At 41.3% G+C, this 21,130-nt stretch overlaps 1 protein-coding gene across 3 annotated transcripts in view; it reads left to right on the forward strand.

Annotated features, from left to right (window-relative positions):
* The window catches only part of AFF4 (ALF transcription elongation factor 4), a 207,645-nt gene that overhangs the window by 95,022 nt on the left and 91,493 nt on the right, over positions 1-21,130 (forward strand). For 2 of the 3 annotated variants that reach the window (XM_077473202.1, XM_077473203.1), the window contains exons 3-4: positions 4,986-5,112; positions 12,343-13,101. In XM_077473202.1, the coding sequence (XP_077329328.1) occupies positions 4,990-5,112; positions 12,343-13,101 (882 nt within the window). In that variant the 5' untranslated portion in view covers positions 4,986-4,989. The remainder of the gene's footprint in view (positions 1-4,985; positions 5,113-12,342; positions 13,102-21,130) is intronic. The other variant, XM_077473204.1, reaches the window with a different exon arrangement.

Consider the following 21,130-nt stretch of genomic DNA (forward strand, 5'->3'; position numbering starts at 1 on the left):
CAGGTGCCCCCCTTCCGGGCACGGCCCACTCCTTAAGGGCAATCGGAACGTTTTGGGCCTTCCGACATCTAGCGTCTGTCACTCAAGTGTGTAAAGCTGCAACTTGGTCATTTGTTCACATTATTACAAAATTCTACAAGGTAGATGTCAGTGCATCGGCTGCCTGTTTTGGCAGGAAAGTTTTGCAGGCGGCTGTACAATTGCAATTGCAAATTTTTTTTATTTATTTTTTTTGGGTAATAACACAGTACTTTTAAATAAATGCACTGTTGCATTCGTTACCGCAGTTCTGGTGCGGTTTGAGGGTAGTGCTTCTCTGTTGAGGAGCACCCTGTTTTTTTGTAGGTAAACTTTACACTAGTTCCCACATGCCATGGTGGATGAAGTTTTATGCTATATTTCCCACCCCTAGTTTTGGCACTGCTTGGGAACGTCCCAATGGCCTAAAGAGAGGAGTTGTGTCAGTCGGTGAATATAAAAGAAAATAGGATTTTTTTGTACTCACCATAAAATCCTTTTCTCTAATTCACCGACAGACACAGCACCCGCCCCTCATATTTTTCTTAATACCTTATACTGCTTGTTGACTAAGGCCCCATTCACACCCGAACGTAGCGTTTTCAGGCAGAAAATTCCTCGATTTTGCCACGTTTTTTTGCTGCATTTTCACAGCGATTTTGCTGCGTTTTTTTGCCCCAATTTTGTGCAGGGCAAAAGGTCACCAATGTAAAAAAGAAACTCCCCAAATCTGCCCGATTTGAGTGACAAAAAGGGTCCAGAGCTTGTTTGAGCTTCAGGCGACATGGAGTGGAGATGTCGTCCATCTCCATTGAGAATAATTCATTTTTTCCCCTCCAGCGTTTTGTAGCTTCAAGTTACAAAACACTCAGGTGTGAATGGGGCCTTAGTGAGGCTGTAGTAGCAAGCTGAGGGGTTGTTACCTAAGGGACTGCCCCTTGGACGGAACTAGAAAGTTCTAATTAAATTATCACGTTAACATGTTATGCCTAGTCCTCTCCTGAAGTTGGTGTAACAACCCAATGGTCTAAAGAGAGGAGCTGTGTCAGTCGGTGAATTACAGAGAAAAGGATTTTACGGTGAGTACAAAAATTTCTATTTTTCACACGTCATGCGACATGAGCTCCCAATGTCGGAGCGTTTGTCGTACCAGTGTAAACACGGCCTAAGGCCTCATGAACACTGCATGTTTTTACAGCTGATGTTTTTGGCTTGGTGTGTGTTTTTTTTTTTTTTTTTTTTTTTTTTTTTTTTTTTTCCCTGCAGCCAGTAAACTCCCCAGCATTTTATCCTGTGTGTGCATGCACACACAAGTGCTTATTAATTTATTTTTTTCCATTTTCAGTATTGCTATAATTTGTGACCGATTTCGATTTTCTTTACTCTCAGACTGTTTACCATTTTTTGTGTTTTTTGATCTGGGGAATCATTAGCTCAGTGGCATATGTGTTTAGTGAAGTCAAACAGAACTGTGTTTTAAAGGCCGAGTAGCCCACTTGTATTAAAACCGCAAACAAAACAAAATTTCAACAGTTTCCCACACTGCGTCTTCTCAAAATATACACATGATGCAGGCCCACTCCTGGTCTCTAGGAATGGGGTTCTCCTAGCACCCCAGACTTTATCACTCATCTGACACTCACTGTTTCCACTGGTCCCCAGAGGACTCTCTGTCTCAGTCTCCCAGACTCTCTCAGCTGGCCCAACTCTGTCCACTGACCTGGAACCTCTCCCACATGGAGTGCGATTTGAAGGATATTGCCTTGGTTCCTAAACGGGAGCATACCTCCCTTCTGGCTGCAGCAACTGCTCCAACACCTACTCCACCTTCACCTGTAACGCTGACCAGAACATCATAAGGGCTGGGCACGCATCCTGCTGGTTGTCCACAAAACCCGGACACATGGTTAGGGAGATTTCTTCCGTCCCCAAAGCTCCACTCAAAATCTCTGCTCTGTAGTCCTGCATTTAGCAAATGTGCAAACCCTTTGTCCTTTTCCTGACCATTTATATTGTGACAGAGCCACATTGTCACAGTATATTACATAATCCTATCCATGAGTTTTCCAGCATGCCTCTTCATCATGGAGGTATGTCGCTTTTCTTTTAAAATACTATTCTGTAGTATTATATCTTGAGATAAGTATTCTTTTCTACTGTGTGAGTGTTACTGTTAAAGTGCCTCTGGAAGCAAAGCACTTTGGATGTCTAGTGTAGGGTGCAACATATCAAGTCTAAGGCTAAGTCTGTGCGTTTTTAAGTACCATGTTCTAAATTTAAAAAAATGTCTTGCTTGCTGCATCTTTGATACCCTTTTTTGAAAATCCACGTTATATAATGTTCAATGGTAACACACCTAAAATACACCCGAGAGATATGAACCAGCCCTAAATTGCACGCAGCACTTCTCTCCCATAGCAATTTAGATTTGATTTCTAGGGGTCTTTTTTAAAGTTATATTAAACCCAAAAGCAAACATTGTATTATATTTCAGCTTACCAATTCTTAGATGTGATGGCTGCATTTGTTTTTGTTTTTTCATACTCTCTTGTCTATATTCATCTGGTAATGCAGCCAGCAAGGCTTCATTTAGACGTGCAGTTGGAGGGAGCGGTACAAATGCGTGGTTGAGCCACGTTTTTGGCACTTGCCAGTCAATGTGTTTACATCCCCTGGTCACGATGGTTCACACCAGCTGCAAAGATCATCGAACATGTAGCGATCGGCTGATGGCAAGCCCACCAAAAGCTACACGCTCAAGCAAATTGGAAGATACCACAAACGCCCAGCAACCGCGTGCATTGCAGTACATTTGTTGGCAAAAATTAGGTTACAACAGGTGGTGAGGAGGCAGCACATCACTTCCTCACTGCCTGTCAGTAGCCCCTGAAGCACAATCTAAATGCGAATTCAGTTTCTGAGGAAATGGTGATTTAGAAGTACTTCTAAATCTACCCAAAGTCTATTGTTTTTGAAAAGAACAAGCTCTCTTGCAGCTACAGGCATGAGAAAAAGCATTTAACACTGGCAGGGGGGCAAAGAAAATGAGCTTTTTATGTAAATCTTTTATCCCAAAAGTTGAGTTTTGATGTAACTGATTATAAAGTTTTAGCTGGAGTTCAGCTTCAATTTGTGACAGTATGTAAATCTGCTAGACATCTAAGGCTTCATGTACACGGGCACATATATATATATATACACTGGCCATGGGAAACGCAAAACGCATTTTGCTTTTCGTCCACATTCGGAAGAGGGAGGTTGAAGCTTATCTAAATACAGTTTGTAAGGGCGCTCTGAACTTCAGGACCAAGCAAAAAACAGATGTCTTTATGAACCAGCAAGTCTATAATAGGGTATCTTCCACACTTAGGGCTGCACTTATGGAGAGAAGCAATCTCTGAATAGGAAACAGAAAAACAAAGAAAAGGCGCCTCTAAGTGTAGAATTAAAAGCTGTTTAATTTCCCCAAAGGGTTAAAAACACTTACAAGATATGTAGACTGGCAGAGCATATCATTAATATCCATGTAGGTGGTCCGGCATGAATGCAGTGGTCACTGGCATATACCAGTTCTTTAGGCTGTGTGTGTCCAGTAGCAGGGAGGTCCAGGGGATGCCAACAGGAAAAACAGCAGGGAGCTCCAAGAGAACTGACAGGCCAGTCTGCAATCACAGTCTCAAAACACGAGGATCCTGGAAGTGACGTCAGAGGCAGGAGACAATAACCAGCAACCAGCGTGGACCAAAAACAGGAAGCAAAACAGGAAGCAGTCATCAAAGAGGGACGCGTTTCGGAACACCTCAGAGGTTAAGGGAACCAATGAGATGTTCCGAAGCGGTTCCCTCTTTGATGACTGCTCCCTTTTTTGCTTCCTGTTTTTGGTCCACGCTGGTTTCTGATTGTCTCCTGCCGCTGACGTCACTACCAGGATCCTCGTCTTTTGAGACTGTGATTGCGGACTGGCCTGTCAGTTCTCTTGGAGCTCCCTGCTGTTTTTCCTGTTGGCATCCCCTGGACCTCCCTGCTACTGGACACACACAGCCTAAAGAACTGGTATATGCCAGTGACCACTGCATTCATGCCGGACCACCTACATGGATATTAATGATATGCTCTGCCAGTCTACATATCTTGTAAGTGTTTTTAACCCTTTTTGTGGAAATTAAACAGCTTTTAATTGTACACTTAGAGGCGCCTTTTCTTTGTTTGTTTTTCTGAAGCTTATCTAAACACTGAGCTCCTAAATGCTGCTAAAAGCCTATGTGTACATTGACACACAGACTTTTATGGAGTTGAATTTAAGAATTTTGGCAAAACAATGGTGAAAGCTACTAAACTCGATTTTAGGAGCTGCCAGTGTAGGCTAGTATACATGAAGCCTAACATTCCCTCCGTCCAGACTGGCTGTGCCCATATCTGCCCCCTTTGCTCCTTCATCCAGAGTGCAGGGCACTCTAATACAGGAGGTGTGTTACTGACCATATCACCAGGTGAAAGCAGAGGAAAAAAAGAAAACAAATGCAGCCATCTATAGTGATTTGTAAGCAGTGAAATATTATATTTTGGGTTTACTACCTCTTTTAAGGGGGTTTTTTTTTTTTTTGCTGGGAAAAGACACGTTAAGGTTCTTGTCTTGTTTCTAGACTTGTCACGTCAACTAGGTGGATGGCTGAACTCGATGCCTACCCTATGTGTTCCTGACAACTATTTAGTTTATTTATAAAGCAGTTTACTCGTTCTCTTTATAATCCATAGCAACACCAGTAAAAAAGATCTTGTTTCCAGATTACATCCTTTATCCAATTTTATTTGTAGGCTGTTGGCCTTCTGGACAAAGCAACATAAATACACTTTTTATGGTTTTGGAAATACAGAAGTGAACTATTTTGAAGAATATTTCCTCAGCATGGAAGAAATAACTCATGATTTTTTTCAACTTCTTGACTTTGTTTCTCCTTCTTTTTTAGCAATATGAACCGTGAAGAACGGAACGTGCTGCGTATGAAAGAAAGGGAAAGGCGAAATCAAGAAATTCAGCAGGGCGAAGAGACCTTTCCATCTACCTCTCCTCTCTTTGCTGAACCTTATAAAGTTGTAAGTGTTTTTCAACTAAATGCTTATAAACTGGGCAGCACCGATTTATCAGACTCTTTTCTGTAAGTCTTTCTTTGTTATAAAAGGTCTCTATGGGCTCTGCTAGTCTTGTGATTTACTGTACACAAGCACACATGATGTACTGCATGTTTCCACCCCCTCCTCCTTGCTGGCAGTTCCTGCTGCTTCTGACTTGCCTTTTTGCAGGGCAGTCTGTCAGCAGTGTGCACTCTGTCCTTTTACTTCTAGCATACACAATACTTGTGAGGTACATTACATGCCTTGACTTGTAGGATTCTAGTCTGCACTAATGTGTCATTTGAATTTCTGTCCTTCCAAAATTGAGATCACCTAATTGCTTCCGGATTAAGGACACAGTTTTTCAAGCTTCATAAATTGTTAGGTGTAATCTGTGGATTTATTGTGAAAGCACAAACTGGATAAACATGATGAAGTAGACACATACTGCCATTGACACTATAGCTTGAATAAAAGCTCGGTCACACTTCCCTTTTATCTGACATGACTCCTGTAAAGTTTTCCTCCTGATAAGAATGGGTGGGTCTAGGCACAGATTTTGTGTTTGCTATATGGCACCTTTTATGCACGCGTTGAATGTGAATATTGATCCGAACAGCTAAGACAGATGGTTTCTGTGACCTTGTTTAAAGTGGAACTTCAGCCAAACTGCTAAATATGCAATTCAAATAAACAGGTTTACCTGCAGAAGGATTTGTAATTATTTTTAGCTGATATTGTGATTTTTACCACTTCCACACTGCATAGCAAGAAGGTTATTTTGCTACTTGTTCAGAAATGCAGAAATGGAGGGTATTTTGGTAATCCGTATAACCTCTGCCAAGTTAGCATGTAGGTGATGCAGGAAGTGGTACAGTTTTGGCGGTGCGATGTGGCACAGAGATATGTAAATCTTTGCAAATCGCTTAATCAATCTGAGTTTATTGAAGATTTTTCATATAACTTGGATACAGAATGCAGAAAAGGGTGGGGGGGGGGGAGTAGAAATTATACATTATAGACATAACCAGTGTTGCAGTCGAGAAGATTTAGCATGAGTTATTGGGTCCAAATAAGACCTATCTGCATTTGTCCTAGTATCCCCATATCTTCACTTCATGGGTGCATCAGAATTATTGAAGGAACCTCCCATCAGTAGTAATAGGTTGTTTTTATTTTTTTGGGAGTGGATGGTAGTAGGAAAGGATAGTTTTAGTGGGGGGATGGTGATGTAGGGTGGAGGATGGACAAACGTATATTTAAAAGGCACCACAGTCACTCCAAAGGAGTCCAGGGTAATTTAGGCCCCTTTCACACGAGCGCCTATCGAGTTTGTCTGCCAGTTTTTTTTAGGGAGACCCGATCAGACCATCCATTGCTCTTTATGGAGCAGCAGATGTAAACCATCCATCGATCAAATATGATGAGTCAGATGTAAACAGACAGGCGGCCGGTTTACATCCAACCGCTCATAAAGAAAAGCGGGCTGTGCAGATTCGGTGGCAGAGTCTGCCAGTGTGCAAGAGCCACTGCTTGGACCATTCAACAGAACTATCAGGAATTCTATGACAACCTACGTCCCGGTAAAGGAACTCTGTTAATGTTCTGTTGATCACAATATGGGTGGCAGTTGGGAATTGTCATAGAAGATCTGGTTTGGCTTTTTCTTTTTTTGGGTCAATTCTTGGGAAGATCAAACAATATTTCAGATGTATTTATCTTTTGTCTGCAGTCCCTTTTTAAGTCTGTATCAGAATTTTTCACTGTCCATCTTAGACCAGTGTGTCTCAAAAGGGTTCCTTGGAACCCTAGGATTCTTCCAGAACTTGCTAGGGCTTCCTTGAGCAATTTCTGTCTCTCAAATAAGTTCCCACTGGCACCACTGATCTTTTTAGCTATCTGTAAGGGGGTGATTCTTCCCAATGACCACAAGTGTGTAAACGGCATTCTTCCCAGTACCACTGACCATCACACTAATGTACTAAGAGTTGTAGATATGGTCATTTTTTTTAACAGGGTTCCTTGAGGCCGAAAAGTTATTTTAAGACCCCTTTCACACCAGGGCGTTTTGCAGGCGCTATAGCGTTAGAAATGGCACCTGCAATCCGCCCTAAAGAAGCTGCACCATTGTCTGTAGTGTGAAAGCCTGATGGCTTTCACACTACAGCAGTGCGCTGGCAGGACATCAGAAAAAAGTCCTGCCAGCAGCTTCTTTGGAGCGGTGTGTTTACCACTGCTCCACCGCTGCTCCCCATTGAAATCAATGGGGCAGCGCTGTAATACCGCCGGCAAAACGCCGCTATTGCAGCGTATTGCCGGTGATTTTAACCCTTTCGCGGCCGCTAGCGGGGGTAAAAGCGTCCCGCTAGTGGCCGAAATGTGCCGCAAATCCAGCGGTAAAACGCCGCTAAAAATAGCAGTGTTTTACCGCCGACGCAATGGGCGGTGTGGTGTGAAAGGGGTCTAAGGGTTCCTCTGTGTTGAAAAGGTTGAGAGGCTGACCTACAGTAAGGTTTATGCCAGAAAGTTTGTTTACAATATTCTGGATATTTTAAAGTGTTCACTATGTTCCTCACTATTTTTTGTAGGTCTAATCGAGTTGTATATCCTGGGTATTTTGGAGAATCTATCTTGACCAGTGTAGTTTATTCAGTCTGTTCCAATATGTATTTTTTTTTTTTTTTCTCATGTTCTGTGCTTTTTATGTGTGAAAATAAACGCTGTGTGATAAGAAGTACCAACATAGCATTGACCTAATGTGGATACCCATTTTATTTTGAGCATTTCTAGACTGTTGCCCAAGATCTGTTTTGAAAACCGTGTGTGCTTATAGTTGTGGTTAAGTTAGAATGTGTTGCAACAGACAGAATATACAGATTTATCGGATGATAGGTGTCCATACTGCTTGGAAAAACAGTGCACAGGTAGCAACGGTAAGCTTCATAATGCATTATATTCAGCTGTACTTTAGGACAGGGCTCGACAAAACCCGGGCGCCAGGTCGCATTGGCGACTAGAAATAGCGACCTCGCGCCTGGGGCAGCACAGCTGGGGGTATCCTGTCTCTGTGGACCCCCCCAGCGTGATCGCGTCGGGCCATTCCGCCGGCGGCTGAAAATTTAGGCCGCGGCTTTGAGGCCTTCTGCGGTCCTATGATTCCTTATGGAATCTGGCGCCCTCTTGTGGTCGCCGTTGGTATGACAAACCAGCAATGCTAATGAAGCTTCCTGTTTTATATTACCTGCCTCTTCTTCCCTTTATTTAGAACCCCCTAAACATTATATATATTTTTTATTCTAACACCCTAGAGAATAAAATGGTGGTTGTTGCAATACTGTCTGTCACACCGTATTTGTGCAGCGGACTTACAAGCGCACTTTTGTTGGGAAAAATAATTTAGTTAATAAAAAAATAAGACAACAGTAAAGTTAGCCCAATTATTTTTTATATTGTGAAAGATAATGTTACACCGAGCGCTGCTATCTTCCCCTCACTCGTCTCCATGTCAGGCTAGGGACAGGTCCGGATCGCCGTCACGGACCTGGCTCCTAACTTTTTAAGCTGGCTCCTAGATTCCAAGCAAATTTGTCAACCCCTGCTTTAGGAAATCACGATGCGAGGATGAACAAGGAATGCTGTAACTGAGGTCACAGCATTTATTCCTGGTTGAAGTAGCACATTACTTCCTTTCCAGGAAAACAAATTGTTTCTTGGGGCTGCTTCTCCTACTTGGCTCAAGTTTTAAATCCGTTTTGAATGGACACTTTCGATTCCTGGTTTCTGGTCCATAACCCCACCTTCTTTATTTGACAGAGCTGGGCAAAAAAGTCAGTCTCCAGCCAAATCATTTTTTTTTTGGGGGGGGGAGGTAAGCTTTTTTTAATGTTGGCGTTTCCATTTGAGGATATGCTTCACAGTTCTGTATATTTGACTGCTTCCAAGCCAGTTGTCAAAGTGCAAGCTCACCCTTTCCAATTTCGCATCGTCGTTTTGCACTGAGCCAGTTGCATGTACTGTACGTTAATCAGACTGCAGGATAGAGCTGCACAATTCTGGCTAAATTTAGAATCCCAATTTTTTTGCTTAGAAGAGAGATCACGATTCTCACAGCATAACATCATCTTTCAATTTAAAACAACAACAACAAAATTGGGCTAACTTTTTTTTATTTATTTTTTATTCATTGAAGTGTATTTTTTCCCCAAAAATTGCATTTGAAAGACTGCTGGGCAAATAGTGTGACATAAAATATTGCAGCAATTGACATTTTATTCCCTAGGGTCTCTGCTAAAATATATATAATGTTGGGGGTTCCAAGTAATTTTCTAGAAAAAATGATTTTAACGTAAACAAGTGTCAGAAAAAGATTGACTTTAAGTGGTTAAACTTCCCGCATTTACACTTTGTTAAAAACTTGGCAGACTGCCTGGATTTTTTTTTTTTACACATAAGTTTATCCCTTTGATCTAAGAAGGAAGAGTTGGTTACAATGTTTTCTGTTAAAAACTTGGCAGACTTCCTGGATGTTTTTTTTTGACAGCTGAGTGAGCAGATAAGTCTCTCCACTTGTTATATGACAGAATCGGCAAACTGCAATAGTCAGGGGGGTTGCATTGAGATCACGATTTTTTTTTTTAACAATTAAAATGCAGCTTTACTGCAGGAAAAATACCACACTTCTAACTGTATGGAAGATCTTATTATTTTGTGTCAGTTAAAGGACACAGCTTCAGAGCTGGACCAGTTGGCACTCAAACTGTGCCGTCTCTTCAACCTCCAGTTGAAACCTTTTATTTTGCACACTGGCAGAGGATAGTGTATGACAAGGAAGTCCTTTTCAGGAAGACATGCCTAGGGTAATATGTCTCAGATGTCAAAGTAATTCATAAATCTTGTGTGGAATTTTTTTTTTTTTCAAATAGGTGTTGGCTGTTCTAACATTCTATTCTGGCATATGTTACCACGTGTACATATATAGTTCTTGATCTGTGTGACTAACTCAAATGCTTGAACAATGTATTTACTGTAAAGTTAAAGTGATTGTAAAGGAAAACATTTTCTATTTTGAAAATAACAAACCTGTTATACTTACCAAGCCATTTGCAATAGATGCAGGCTCGCTCCCCTTTCTCATCCCGTATTGATCCCCTGAAACGCATGCAAGTTTCCCATACCACATTCAAAATGCACTGCAGTTGTGATCTGCAACTGGCATAAGTGTTAACACCCCAAACGCAATAGTATTATGCAATCTGTTGCTGTGCATTTTTTAAAGTGGTGCATGCATTACTTTTTGTTGTGTAGTCTGTGCGATTTCAGCTCATTAAAATGAATGGGCTGAAATCACATTGCACCCATATAGCGTGTGAACGGCACAGTAATGCACTGTGCTTTCCTGTGCAATTAAAGATGTAAACTTGCTTTAATAACTTAATATTTTTGTTTTTCTTCAGGCATGTAAATTTGAAATATCACATATAGGTATTTTATGTTAACAACCAGCAGGTTATTACCAGTGATGACTGGAGATTCTCTGCAACTTTTTTGTCATTCTGATCCTGATGAACCTGTTAAACATGAAATCCAAGTTTTGTTTTTTGTTTGTTTTTGTTTATGTAAATGTTTTTATTACTTTGTATACAAGTAAAGAACAAAATAAAATAGTCTGCGTTGTTTATCCCTACAATGCATCAGCACCAGTAAGCAATGCAGCTCCTACTCAAAGTGTTTGTAACCCTAAAAAAAGAAAGAAAAATAGCTTATGTGCCCTTATAGCAGATTAAACAGCACAGTGCTTATGCTGTCTAACCTGCCCCTCTCTAAACTGTAAAAAAAAAAAAAACTGTCATATCCTACCACTTCCTGTGTCCTCCTCTGTGAGCTGACCACGATAATCATGGCTGCTGAGCCCTGACTACCATGGTCCACTTGCGTACCTCTGTCATCCACAGCTCTTCTCTGTCCTCACCCTCTTCCTCCTCAGCTCCTGTGTCTGTGTAAGCTGTCTATGTCCCCATGTCCCCTTTTACTATTTGTAAAAACTTTACAAAATGTCCTGGCAGCCCCTCTACTTTATCCAGCGATAACTCCCTGTGTAAATGTTTAAATGGATGCCTCTAAATATGTTTTTTCAGTTATCTTTAGGCCGGTCACGTGGCTTCTGTTCGCTCTGTTACTACGATCCAGGGCTACAGTTTGAGGGGCTGAGCGGGCAGCACAGCGGTCACGTGCCCTCCCGATTGGTGTCAGAGGGAGATCCCTGCCCCTCCCACTGAAGCCCTGCATCATAGTAGCAGAGCGGCCGGGAGTCGCATGACCAGCATAAAGATAATTGAAAAAAAAGGTATTTAGAGGCATCTGTTTAAGCACTTGCACACGGAGATATCACCGGATAAAGAAGAGGGGCTGCCAGTGAAATGTGCTTTTGAACTGTATGCTTGCCGCCAACTAAATGCTCCTGCCCCACTTAAAGTACAACTTTTTCAAAGCTTTGAATAGAGTATAGACAGATTAGACCTCCTGTCAGTTTTTATTGTATGTGTCCCTTTAGTAAAATTCTCTATCTCAATTTGTCTTGTTTACCGTTGTCATTGAAAGTAAAAGAAAATAAAACATTTTGGGTTGCCTCCAGAAAAATCTTTGGGGGGGGGGGGGGGGACTAGTTCTGGTGTCCTGGGTGTCCGCAAGGGATTCCCTTAATTTTCAGGGTTTTCCTGTTTTCCATTTGTGGTGTTACAGGACAGGAAGTGAAGGAAAATGTCTTGGTTTTGCCTATAGTTCTACTTGGAGCTCCAATAGGCAATGAATGGGTATGCTTACATGCCAACGATGCTTTGCACCTGTGGCCAAGTTCAACTGACATGTAGTTGCCGCCTGCCAAATGCTACACATTAAAGTAAATGGGGGAGCGCCGCAAGCGTTCTGCAACTGCAAAGCGGTGTGGTTGTTAGCAAAAATGAGGTTAATGCAGGCGGTGAGGGTGGGTCTCGTCGCTTCCTAACCACCTGTCGGTAACCTCTGGAGTTTGTACTCTGCTGCATACCCAACCTTATTGCCATTTGCTGCGTCTGTATGTCGTGCTTTAGGTTCAACATTGCAAAGTGTTTTTTTTTTTTTTTGTCTTCTAATTTAAAGTATATATCCTTTTTTTTTTTTGTATTGTTAATCTTAAATGTCTAAACTGTTTGTTTTTTTTTTTTTCCTTAATTTTAGACAGCCAAGGAAGATAAATTATCCAACCGTATCCAGAGCATGCTGGGAAACTACGATGAGATGAAAGAAATGATAAGTGACCGACCTTTGCCGATTGAGATTCCCAAGCACACTGTTCCTCCCCCACCCTCAGATGATAAATCTGGACAGGGTTTCTTTCCAGATCAGAGACTTAGTAACTCACACCAGAGCAGTAAATGGACTCCTGTAGGCCCTGCACCAGGCACTTCTCAGTCCCAGAAACGATCCTCATCTAGTTCCCAGGGAGGACACAGCAGGAGTAGTGGTGGCAGCAGCAGCAGTCAAAGGCACGACAGAGAGTCTTACAGCAGCAGTCGTAAAAAAGGGCAGCATGGATCAGATCACTCTAAATCTCGTTCCATTAGTCCAGCCAAACAGTCTGCATTAAGTTCTAGCCATTCACGTTCTCATGGGAATGATCACCATAGCAAGGATCGGCCACGCTCTAAATCTCCAAGGGACCCTGATGCTAACTGGGATTCTCCTTCTCGAGCACCTTCATTTTCAAGCGGGCAGCATCCCACCCAGGCTTTCCCCCCATCGTTAATGTCCAAGTCTAGCTCAATGCTGCAGAAACCTACGGCTTATGTACGTCCCATGGATGGGCCAGAGTCTATGGAACCAAAACTGTCTTCTGAACACTACAGCAGCCAGTCTCAAAGCAACAGTATGAGTGAACTAAAATCAAACGGCAAAGCACATTTAACAAAGTTGAAGATACCTTCCCAGCCTCTAGATGTAAGTTACTTTAAAAAAAAAAAACAAGTTTTTGTTCAGTCTGCTCTTTTCATGTCATATATTCATGTGTTTTTTAAAGCCCAACTTTATTCTTTAAACGTAAGAACTCATTCTTGCAAACAAACTGAAGGTTTCCTATTTCCTATTTAAAATAATAAACTGTTAGGTTAGTAAAACAGCGATAGAACCAATTCAATCATACTTTTTGTAGTACTTTCGATTTGCAAAACCATGGGATAAAGGAATATTCCTGAACTTTTATCTCATGGTTACTGTCAAATTATGTGAATGCATCAATACAATGCATGTTATCTCAGCTTGCAGAGCTTGGATTCATTGAATGAGTTTACCAAAAATGTAAATATTGCAGAGCATAGAGCCTCATGCTACATAACTAAGCTCCATTTCATGCTGGAAAAACTAAACTATTAATGTATCTTAAAACGGAGGTTCACACAAAAATTGAGCCTCCGCTTTTCGCTTTAACTGACAATTACGTGGTCGTGTGACGTGGCTCCGAAACAAAATTGGCGTCTTTTTTCCCCCCCACAAATAGCTTTGTTTTGGTGGTATTTGATCACCCCTGCGGTTTTTATTTTTTGCGCTATAAACAAAAAAAGTGGCAATTTTGAAAAAAACGCATTATTTTTTACATTTTGCTATAATATCCCCCAAAAATATATTTAAAAAAAAACATTTTTTTCCCTCATTTTAGGCCAAGACGTCGGACAATTTTGACACATTTTTGGGACCATTGGCATTAATACAGCAATCAGTGCAATTAAAAATGCACTGATTCCTGTAAAAATGTCACTGGCGGTGAAGGGGTTAACCACTAGGGGGCAGTGTAGGGGTTAAGTGTGTGTGTTTGTTTATTTTTTTTTTTAACTGTAGGGGGCGTGGCTTGGCGTCTGACATCACTGATCGTCTTTCCCTATATCGGGGAACAGATGATCAGTGACAGCTGCAGTAGTAAGCATGAGGATAGGTTTGTTTACACTCGCCTCTCCTCGTTCTTCAGCTCTGTGACTCGATCGCAGGACACCGGCAGCGATCGGGTCCCACGGTCATGGAGCTCAGGACCGGGTCATGAGTGCGGCACGCTCGCGACCCACAGCTGGGCACTTAACGAGCAACGTACAGGTACGTGATTGTGCCCAGCCTTGCCATTCTGCCTACCTACATTGGTGTGAGGCGCTCCTTAAGCGGTTAAATAAAAAAAATAAAAGATTTTTAAATCATTGATTCTTATCCACCCTGATTGGTGAACGGTCTGGACTGGCCAATTAAGCACCCGGACTCTTCTACTCCAAAGCCATACTGTTGGCATAGATGCAGCATTGTCGTCCTGAAACATGCAAGGCCTTCCCTAAAACAAAAGACCTCTGGATGACAGGATATGATGGTGCTTTTCCAGATTTGATAATTGCCCATGCCATACACACTAATGCACCCTTATACCATTAGGGATGTTCACTTTTGAACTGAGAGCTGTTAAGTTGTAATGTCCCTTTTCTCTTTAGTCCAGAGGATGCTGTGCCCATGATTGCCAAAAATTTTAAATTTTGATTTGTCTGACCATAGAACAGTTTCCCACTTTACAACAGACCATTTTAAATGAGATTTGGCCCAGAGTTGTAAATGATAGTTGAATGAGGGAGCATATCTTTAACACCAATCAACTGTTTTCACAAAAAAAACACAATTGAGACATTGCTGGCTATCTTGTTGACAGTATTAGTTGCCTGGCTGTCAAACATATGTATTGGTTTTGGGGCATTCAGTAGTACAGGAGCAGTATACGTTTTGACAAGACAAGTGTTTTAAATTCATTTACTGTATACTTTTTCATTGAAAAGTAATTGAAGCCAGGGACATTTGTATAAATAACATTTGTCTTATGTCAGGTTTCCTTTACAAGTGTAAATATTGTAGATAAGTGTTTACTTATAAGGTCCATGTTTCAAATGGGAGATAAGAGATACTGGGTCTAGCTCATATGGGTGTATTTGCTGGTCTTAACCCCTGCTTTCACACTGAGACGGTGGGGGAGTCGGCGGTAAAGTGCCGCTATTTTTAGCCATGATTTACCATCGTTTTAGGGGAGCTATTTGGCTGCTAGCAGGGAGCTTTTAACCCCCGCCAGCAGTTGAAAAGGGGTTAAAACTGCCTGCAAAGCACCATTGTGGTGCTTTGCCAGTGGTTCTGCGGCGTTGCCTGTTGATTTCAATGGGCAGGGGTGCTTTAGGAGCGGTGTATACACCGCTCCTACAGCGCTGCAAAGATGCTGCTTGCAGGACTTGTTTTTTTTTTTTTGTTTTTTTTTTTTTTCTGTCCTGCAAGCACACTGCTCAAGTGTGGAAGCACTCGGGCTTTCACACTGGAGAGACAGGAGAGGTGATATGCAGGTGCCATTTTTAGCGCCTCAGTGTGAAAACAACCTTAGGGCTACATCACGTTTTCTGTGTTTCTGCATGCGTGTTTTTGATGTATTCTGGTGCTTTTTTCACCGTTTTCTTCATCTCAATTCAAAACGTGCTTTCCATTGTGTTTTTGATTTGTTGGTGTCCTGGCGCATTCCAAATGCGTTCCATACAGAAAACGACTTTTGTTGATTACACTGATGTGAACTAGGGCCAAAGAAATACATGGGAAAACACTGCATGTCTTTTTGATGCAGCTTGAAAACTCACTGGACTTCATCTGTTGTGAATCTGCCCTTACTAGAACCTGTTTTAGCTGGGTGCATGTGCTCGATTCAGAAAAGTTCTTGAGAGCTGCACCAGCCCTGCAGTTGACATTTGGTTTTCTGTAGTAGTCAGGTGGCAGAGTAGTACTGTTTGTTTTTTAAATCTAGTGGTGCACATTGATTTATCTTTTAAACTGGTTAATTCCTAGACATGTCTTCTTTAAGACACAGATAGGACAGTCATTCTGTTATAGGTGACCTATGCCCATAAATTTACTGTTGCCTTCAGAATGAACCAGTGCCTGTAATATGCAACTTGGCATCCCTATGGTTATACTGTGACCCCTGTTGTGGTCAGTGATCTGTTCCAACTGATGCACTTTAACAGGAATACCACTAGACTGGCTGAGGGCATTCTCGCCTTTCTGCATCCCACTGACAAGCAGTTAGAGTCCCTCCTTAAATCACAGGTTGAGTTGATAGTTCCTACCCTCTGTCCCATTTTGGCAGTGACTTTAATTTGTCAAACCGTGTCATATTGGGTTAATTCCATTCTGGGCCTTGTGATTCAGTTAGGATGGCTTGTTACAAGTATCTGAGACGTTTTTCCTGCATGGGACTGATGTGTGTATACATACTCCTTGAATGCTGTTGATGCATCCAAGGAGTATCTGACTTTGACTTTCTTAGCCTGCCTACCATTGTATCTTCAGCCCTGATCTTGACACTGATTTTCAACCCACGGGTGGTTTGCTCCGGCCTCAACACATCTACTTTGGCAGTATGTAATCTAGAGCCAAAACAACTAATCGATTATGAAAATAGTTGTAAACTATTTTCATCGATTAGTTGGCCTGCATACAAAATGCATTAACTGTTTACATATCAGGAAATACAGTGAAGTACACTTACCACTGCATAAAGAAATTTAAGAATAAAAAAAAAAAAAAAAAAAGTTTAACTTTACCTATTGACTGATTAATCTACACAATAATCGGCCAACTAAGACCCCTTTCACACTGAGGCACTTTTCAGGTGCTTTCACACTAAAAAAAAAAAAGCTCCCAAAAAGCTCACGAAAACCTATTTCCATTACAATCAATTAATGCTTTCACACTGGGTCGCTGGCAGGGCAGTGAAAAAATGACCCCCTCCATTGAAATGAATGGAAAGCTCTTCAAAAGCGACTGAAAAGCTCCACAAAAGCGCTCAGTGTTTTACTGGTGGTTTAGAAGCACCTCAGTGTGAATGGGGCCTAATCGATTATGGAAAAAAATTGTTAGTTCCAGCCCTAATGTACTCACTGACCTTCAGAGCCTGACCTCCCATTTATCCTGTATGTATCGAAGCTAGAGATATGCTAAAAACACCTTCAAGATGGTTTATCCCCACTTCTGCAAGGAAGGGTCTGATTGTGCATCCAGATGGGTCCTAGGGTTGTTTGACTCTTCGACATTTAGTCCACAGGCTGTCCCCGTCTTTATTTGTTCCCTACTTTCTTTCCTGCACTACTGCACTTACTTCAGAAATCTTAAACGTAAATATAAATCCGAGAGAAGAACTTGACATTAAGAGAGAATTCCCATTTCTATGGCAAAAAGAAATTAAATATTTAGGGATTAAACTGACTGCATCAATAGAAAAAATTTACCTAATAAACTATATCCCCCTTCTAGAAGAATTGAGAGAAGAAATAAGGAGAATGAGAACAAAGCCCCTGTCATGGTTAGGAAGAATTAATGCCTTAAAAATGATTATTCAACCTAAAATCCTTTATAAATTTCAGCTATTACCAATATATATCCCCCCCCTATATTTTAAAATGATAAATTCTTTAATTTCTAAATTTATCTGGAACAACAAGAAACCTAGAATCCCACTGAAGACTTTGCAAAAGGGAAAAGACGAGGGGGGTCTGAATGTCCCAGACTTTAGAAAATATTACGAAGCAGCAGTGTTAACACGGGTGGTGGAATGGGCAAAATTAGAAAGTAAAAAAAGATGGGGAAAAATAGAACACAGTTTATCAGGCACAAATTTAGGTAGAGAAATCTGGACTCCTTTAAAATATAGATCACTAGGGAAGACAACACCTTTGGTCACAAAAAATGTGTTTAGAGTATGGGAGGGAATACACAAACATAACAAGTGGAAATATAATTCCCCTTTAATTTATTTAAAAGATAATGATTTTTTTGCACCTGGTAAAAGTACAATAGGAGGGAAATGGATAAAACAAGATAATATGCAATTACGACACATAATTAAAGAGGGGAAATTGAAAACACTAGCAATATTACAGAAAGAAAATGATTGGATGGATTTGAATGAGTGGCGATACCTGCAGCTTAGACATTTCGTCTCAAGACTACCACAACCGCTTAGAGATGGAGAAAATTTGACTGCCTTGGAGCGGATATGTGAGGGGAAATCCCCAAGGGCAGGTATTGCCCAGTTTTATAAGGTCTTGAGACGGGAATTTGAAGCGGAGGTACCAACTTTCATTAAAAAATGGGAAGAAGAGATAGGAGCACGGGGTGAAAACCAAAATATAGAAAAAATATTGAAGATGGTGCACAGATCCACAGAAAATAGTAAGATGATAGAAACAAATTATAAAATTTTAGTAAGATGGTATAGGACCCCAGATATAATGGCAAAGTACCAGGAGGGACAATCTGGGAAATGTTGGAGGAATTGTGGACAAACGGGAAGTTTGGCCCATATATGGTGGGATTGTCCCAAGATTAAAGAATATTGGAGAGAAATAATAAGATATATAGAAGTAATAGCTAAAATACAGTTACCTGAGAACCCATGGTTATGCCTATTCCATGCAGTAGATACCCCAATTAAGGAGTATAGGAATTCCCTCACAAGCTCATTAATAAACGTGGCAAAAAGCCTGATTCCGAAAAAATGGAAAGAAATAGAAGCACCCAAAGTAAAGGAATGGCTAGGAAAAGTTGAGGAAATGTATAGTATTGAAGGGCTGGGAATGGAGGAAGAAAGAAAGAAAGAGATTCCATGTGAAATGGAAATACTGGAAAATCTTTAGACAATCTATGATTTTTAACGAGGTAATGGGTCGGTAGGGTTGGGGAGAGGGGTGGGAGGGAGATATTTTAGAAGAACTCGAGAAGGAAAGAAAGAAAACCAGGATAATGTGAAAAATTGAAGGGCATGAATGTATTTTGGTCCTATGGTTTTCTTTTATAATACTTGATTATGTTTTGTACGCAACTTAAATGAAAAACTTAAATAAAGAATAATAAAAAAAAGGAAGGGTCTGATTGTGCATCCAGATGGGTCCTAGGGTTGTTTGACTCTTTGACATTTAGTCCACAGGCTGTCCCCGTCTTTATTTGTTCCCTACTTTCTTTCCTGCACTACTGCCCAAAACACTGCAACTTCTTGTACTCTTGGGTTCCTCCCGCATCTCGGGACTCCACGCTCCTGTTCAAATGGGGACTGGGTTTTGGAGCTGTACCTCATTCAGACAGTTGCCGCAGTATTATTTTTTTTGGATCCCAGCAGTCAGCACACTTAAGGGCTTAAAAACTGCAAGAAGCAGACAGGCTTTGCAGATGGCCATCATTAGTAGCTACCTATCACCGATGAGGCTGTTTAACCACTTTCAGACCGGACCATTTTGCTGGTAAATGACCAGAGGTCTTTTTACAATTTGGCACTGCGCTGCTTTAACTGGTAATTGCGCGGTCATGCAATGTTGTACCCAAACAAAATTTGCGTCCTTTTCTTCCCACAAATAGAGCTTTCTTTTGATGGTATTTGATTGCCTCTGCGATTTTTATTTTTTGCGATATAAATGGAAAAAGACCGCAAATTTTGAAAAAAAATGATATTTTCTACTTTTTGTTATTAGAAAAATCCAATAAACTCAATGTTAGTCATACATTTAGGCCAAAATGTATTCAGCCACATGTCTTTGGTAAAAAAAAAGTCAATAACTGTATATTTATTGGTTTGTGCAAAAGTTGTCACATCTACAAACTAAGGTACGTTTTCTGGAATTTACGCAGCTTTTAGTTTACGACTGCCTATCTCATTTCTTGAGGTGCTAAAATGGCAGGGCAGTACAAAACCCCCCCAAATGACCCCATTTTGGAAAGTAGACCCCCTAAGGAAATTGATAAGTGGCATGTTGAGCCCATTGAATATTTTATTTTTTTGCCTCAAGCGATTGAATAATGACAAAAAAATTTTTTTTTTTTTTTTTTTACACAAAGTTGTCACTAATTGATATATTGCTCACACATGCTATGGGCATATGTGAAATGACACCCCAAAATAAATTCTGCTGCTTCTTCTGAGTACGGGGATACCACATGTGTGGGATTTTTTGGGAGCCTAGCCGCGTACGGGGCCCCGAAAGCCAAGAACCGCCTTCAGGTTTTCTAAGGGCGTAAATATTTGACTTCACTCCTCACTACCTATTACAGTTTTGAAGGCCATAAAATGCCAAGATGGCACAAAACCCCCACAAATGACCCTATTTTAGAAAGTAGAAACCCCAAGCTATTTGCTGAGAGGCATGTTGAGTCCATGGAATATTTTATATTTTGCCACAAGTTGCGGGAAATTTACAAACTTTAATTTTTTTTTATTTTTTTTTTCACAAAGTTGTCACTAAATGATATATTGCTCACACATGCCATGGGCATATGTGAAATGACACCCCAAAATAAATTCTGCTGCTTCTCCTGAGTACGGGGATACCACATATGTGGGACTTTTTGGGAGCCTAGCCGCGTACGGGGCCCCGAAAACCAAGCACCGCCTTCAGGCTTTCTAAGGGCGTTACAGTTTTGAAGGCCATAAAATGCCAAGATGGCACAAACGCCCCCCAAATGACCCCATTTTGGAAAGTAGACACCCCTAAATTTAGGGGTACACTAGTGAGACTAGGTAATAAATGGCAGGTGCCCTGAAACTATAAAAAAATAACTAACCAACCAGCGTCACCTGTAACCGTTATATGGTGATCACTGGTGAAAGGGTTAACTAGGGGGCAATCAGGGGGCTTTATGCGGTAGTATATGGGGGTCCCTGGCGCTATAAAAAGCTGCGGCGAACCTAAATACCTACCTGCCTAACTAGCGTCACCTGTGACACTAATACAGCGATCAGAAAAACGATCGCTTATTAGGCTGGGTTCACACTGGAGCGATGCAGGAAAGCCACAAATCCGCGGCGGGTTCCCGCATCGCATGCCTCCCGGCGGCAGTTCACACTGCCCTATGCGAACTGCTGGGAGTGTCAGTGAAATGTTAATGACACCCCCAGATCAGTTCGCATATCGCAGTGCGATCTGCAAAC

The sequence above is a fragment of the Lithobates pipiens genome, unplaced genomic scaffold, assembly GCF_037356315.1.
Source record: "Lithobates pipiens isolate NorthernLeopardFrog02 unplaced genomic scaffold, aLitPip1_a1.2 Scaffold_8, whole genome shotgun sequence".
In the NCBI taxonomy this organism is placed as follows: Eukaryota; Metazoa; Chordata; class Amphibia; order Anura; family Ranidae; genus Lithobates; species Lithobates pipiens.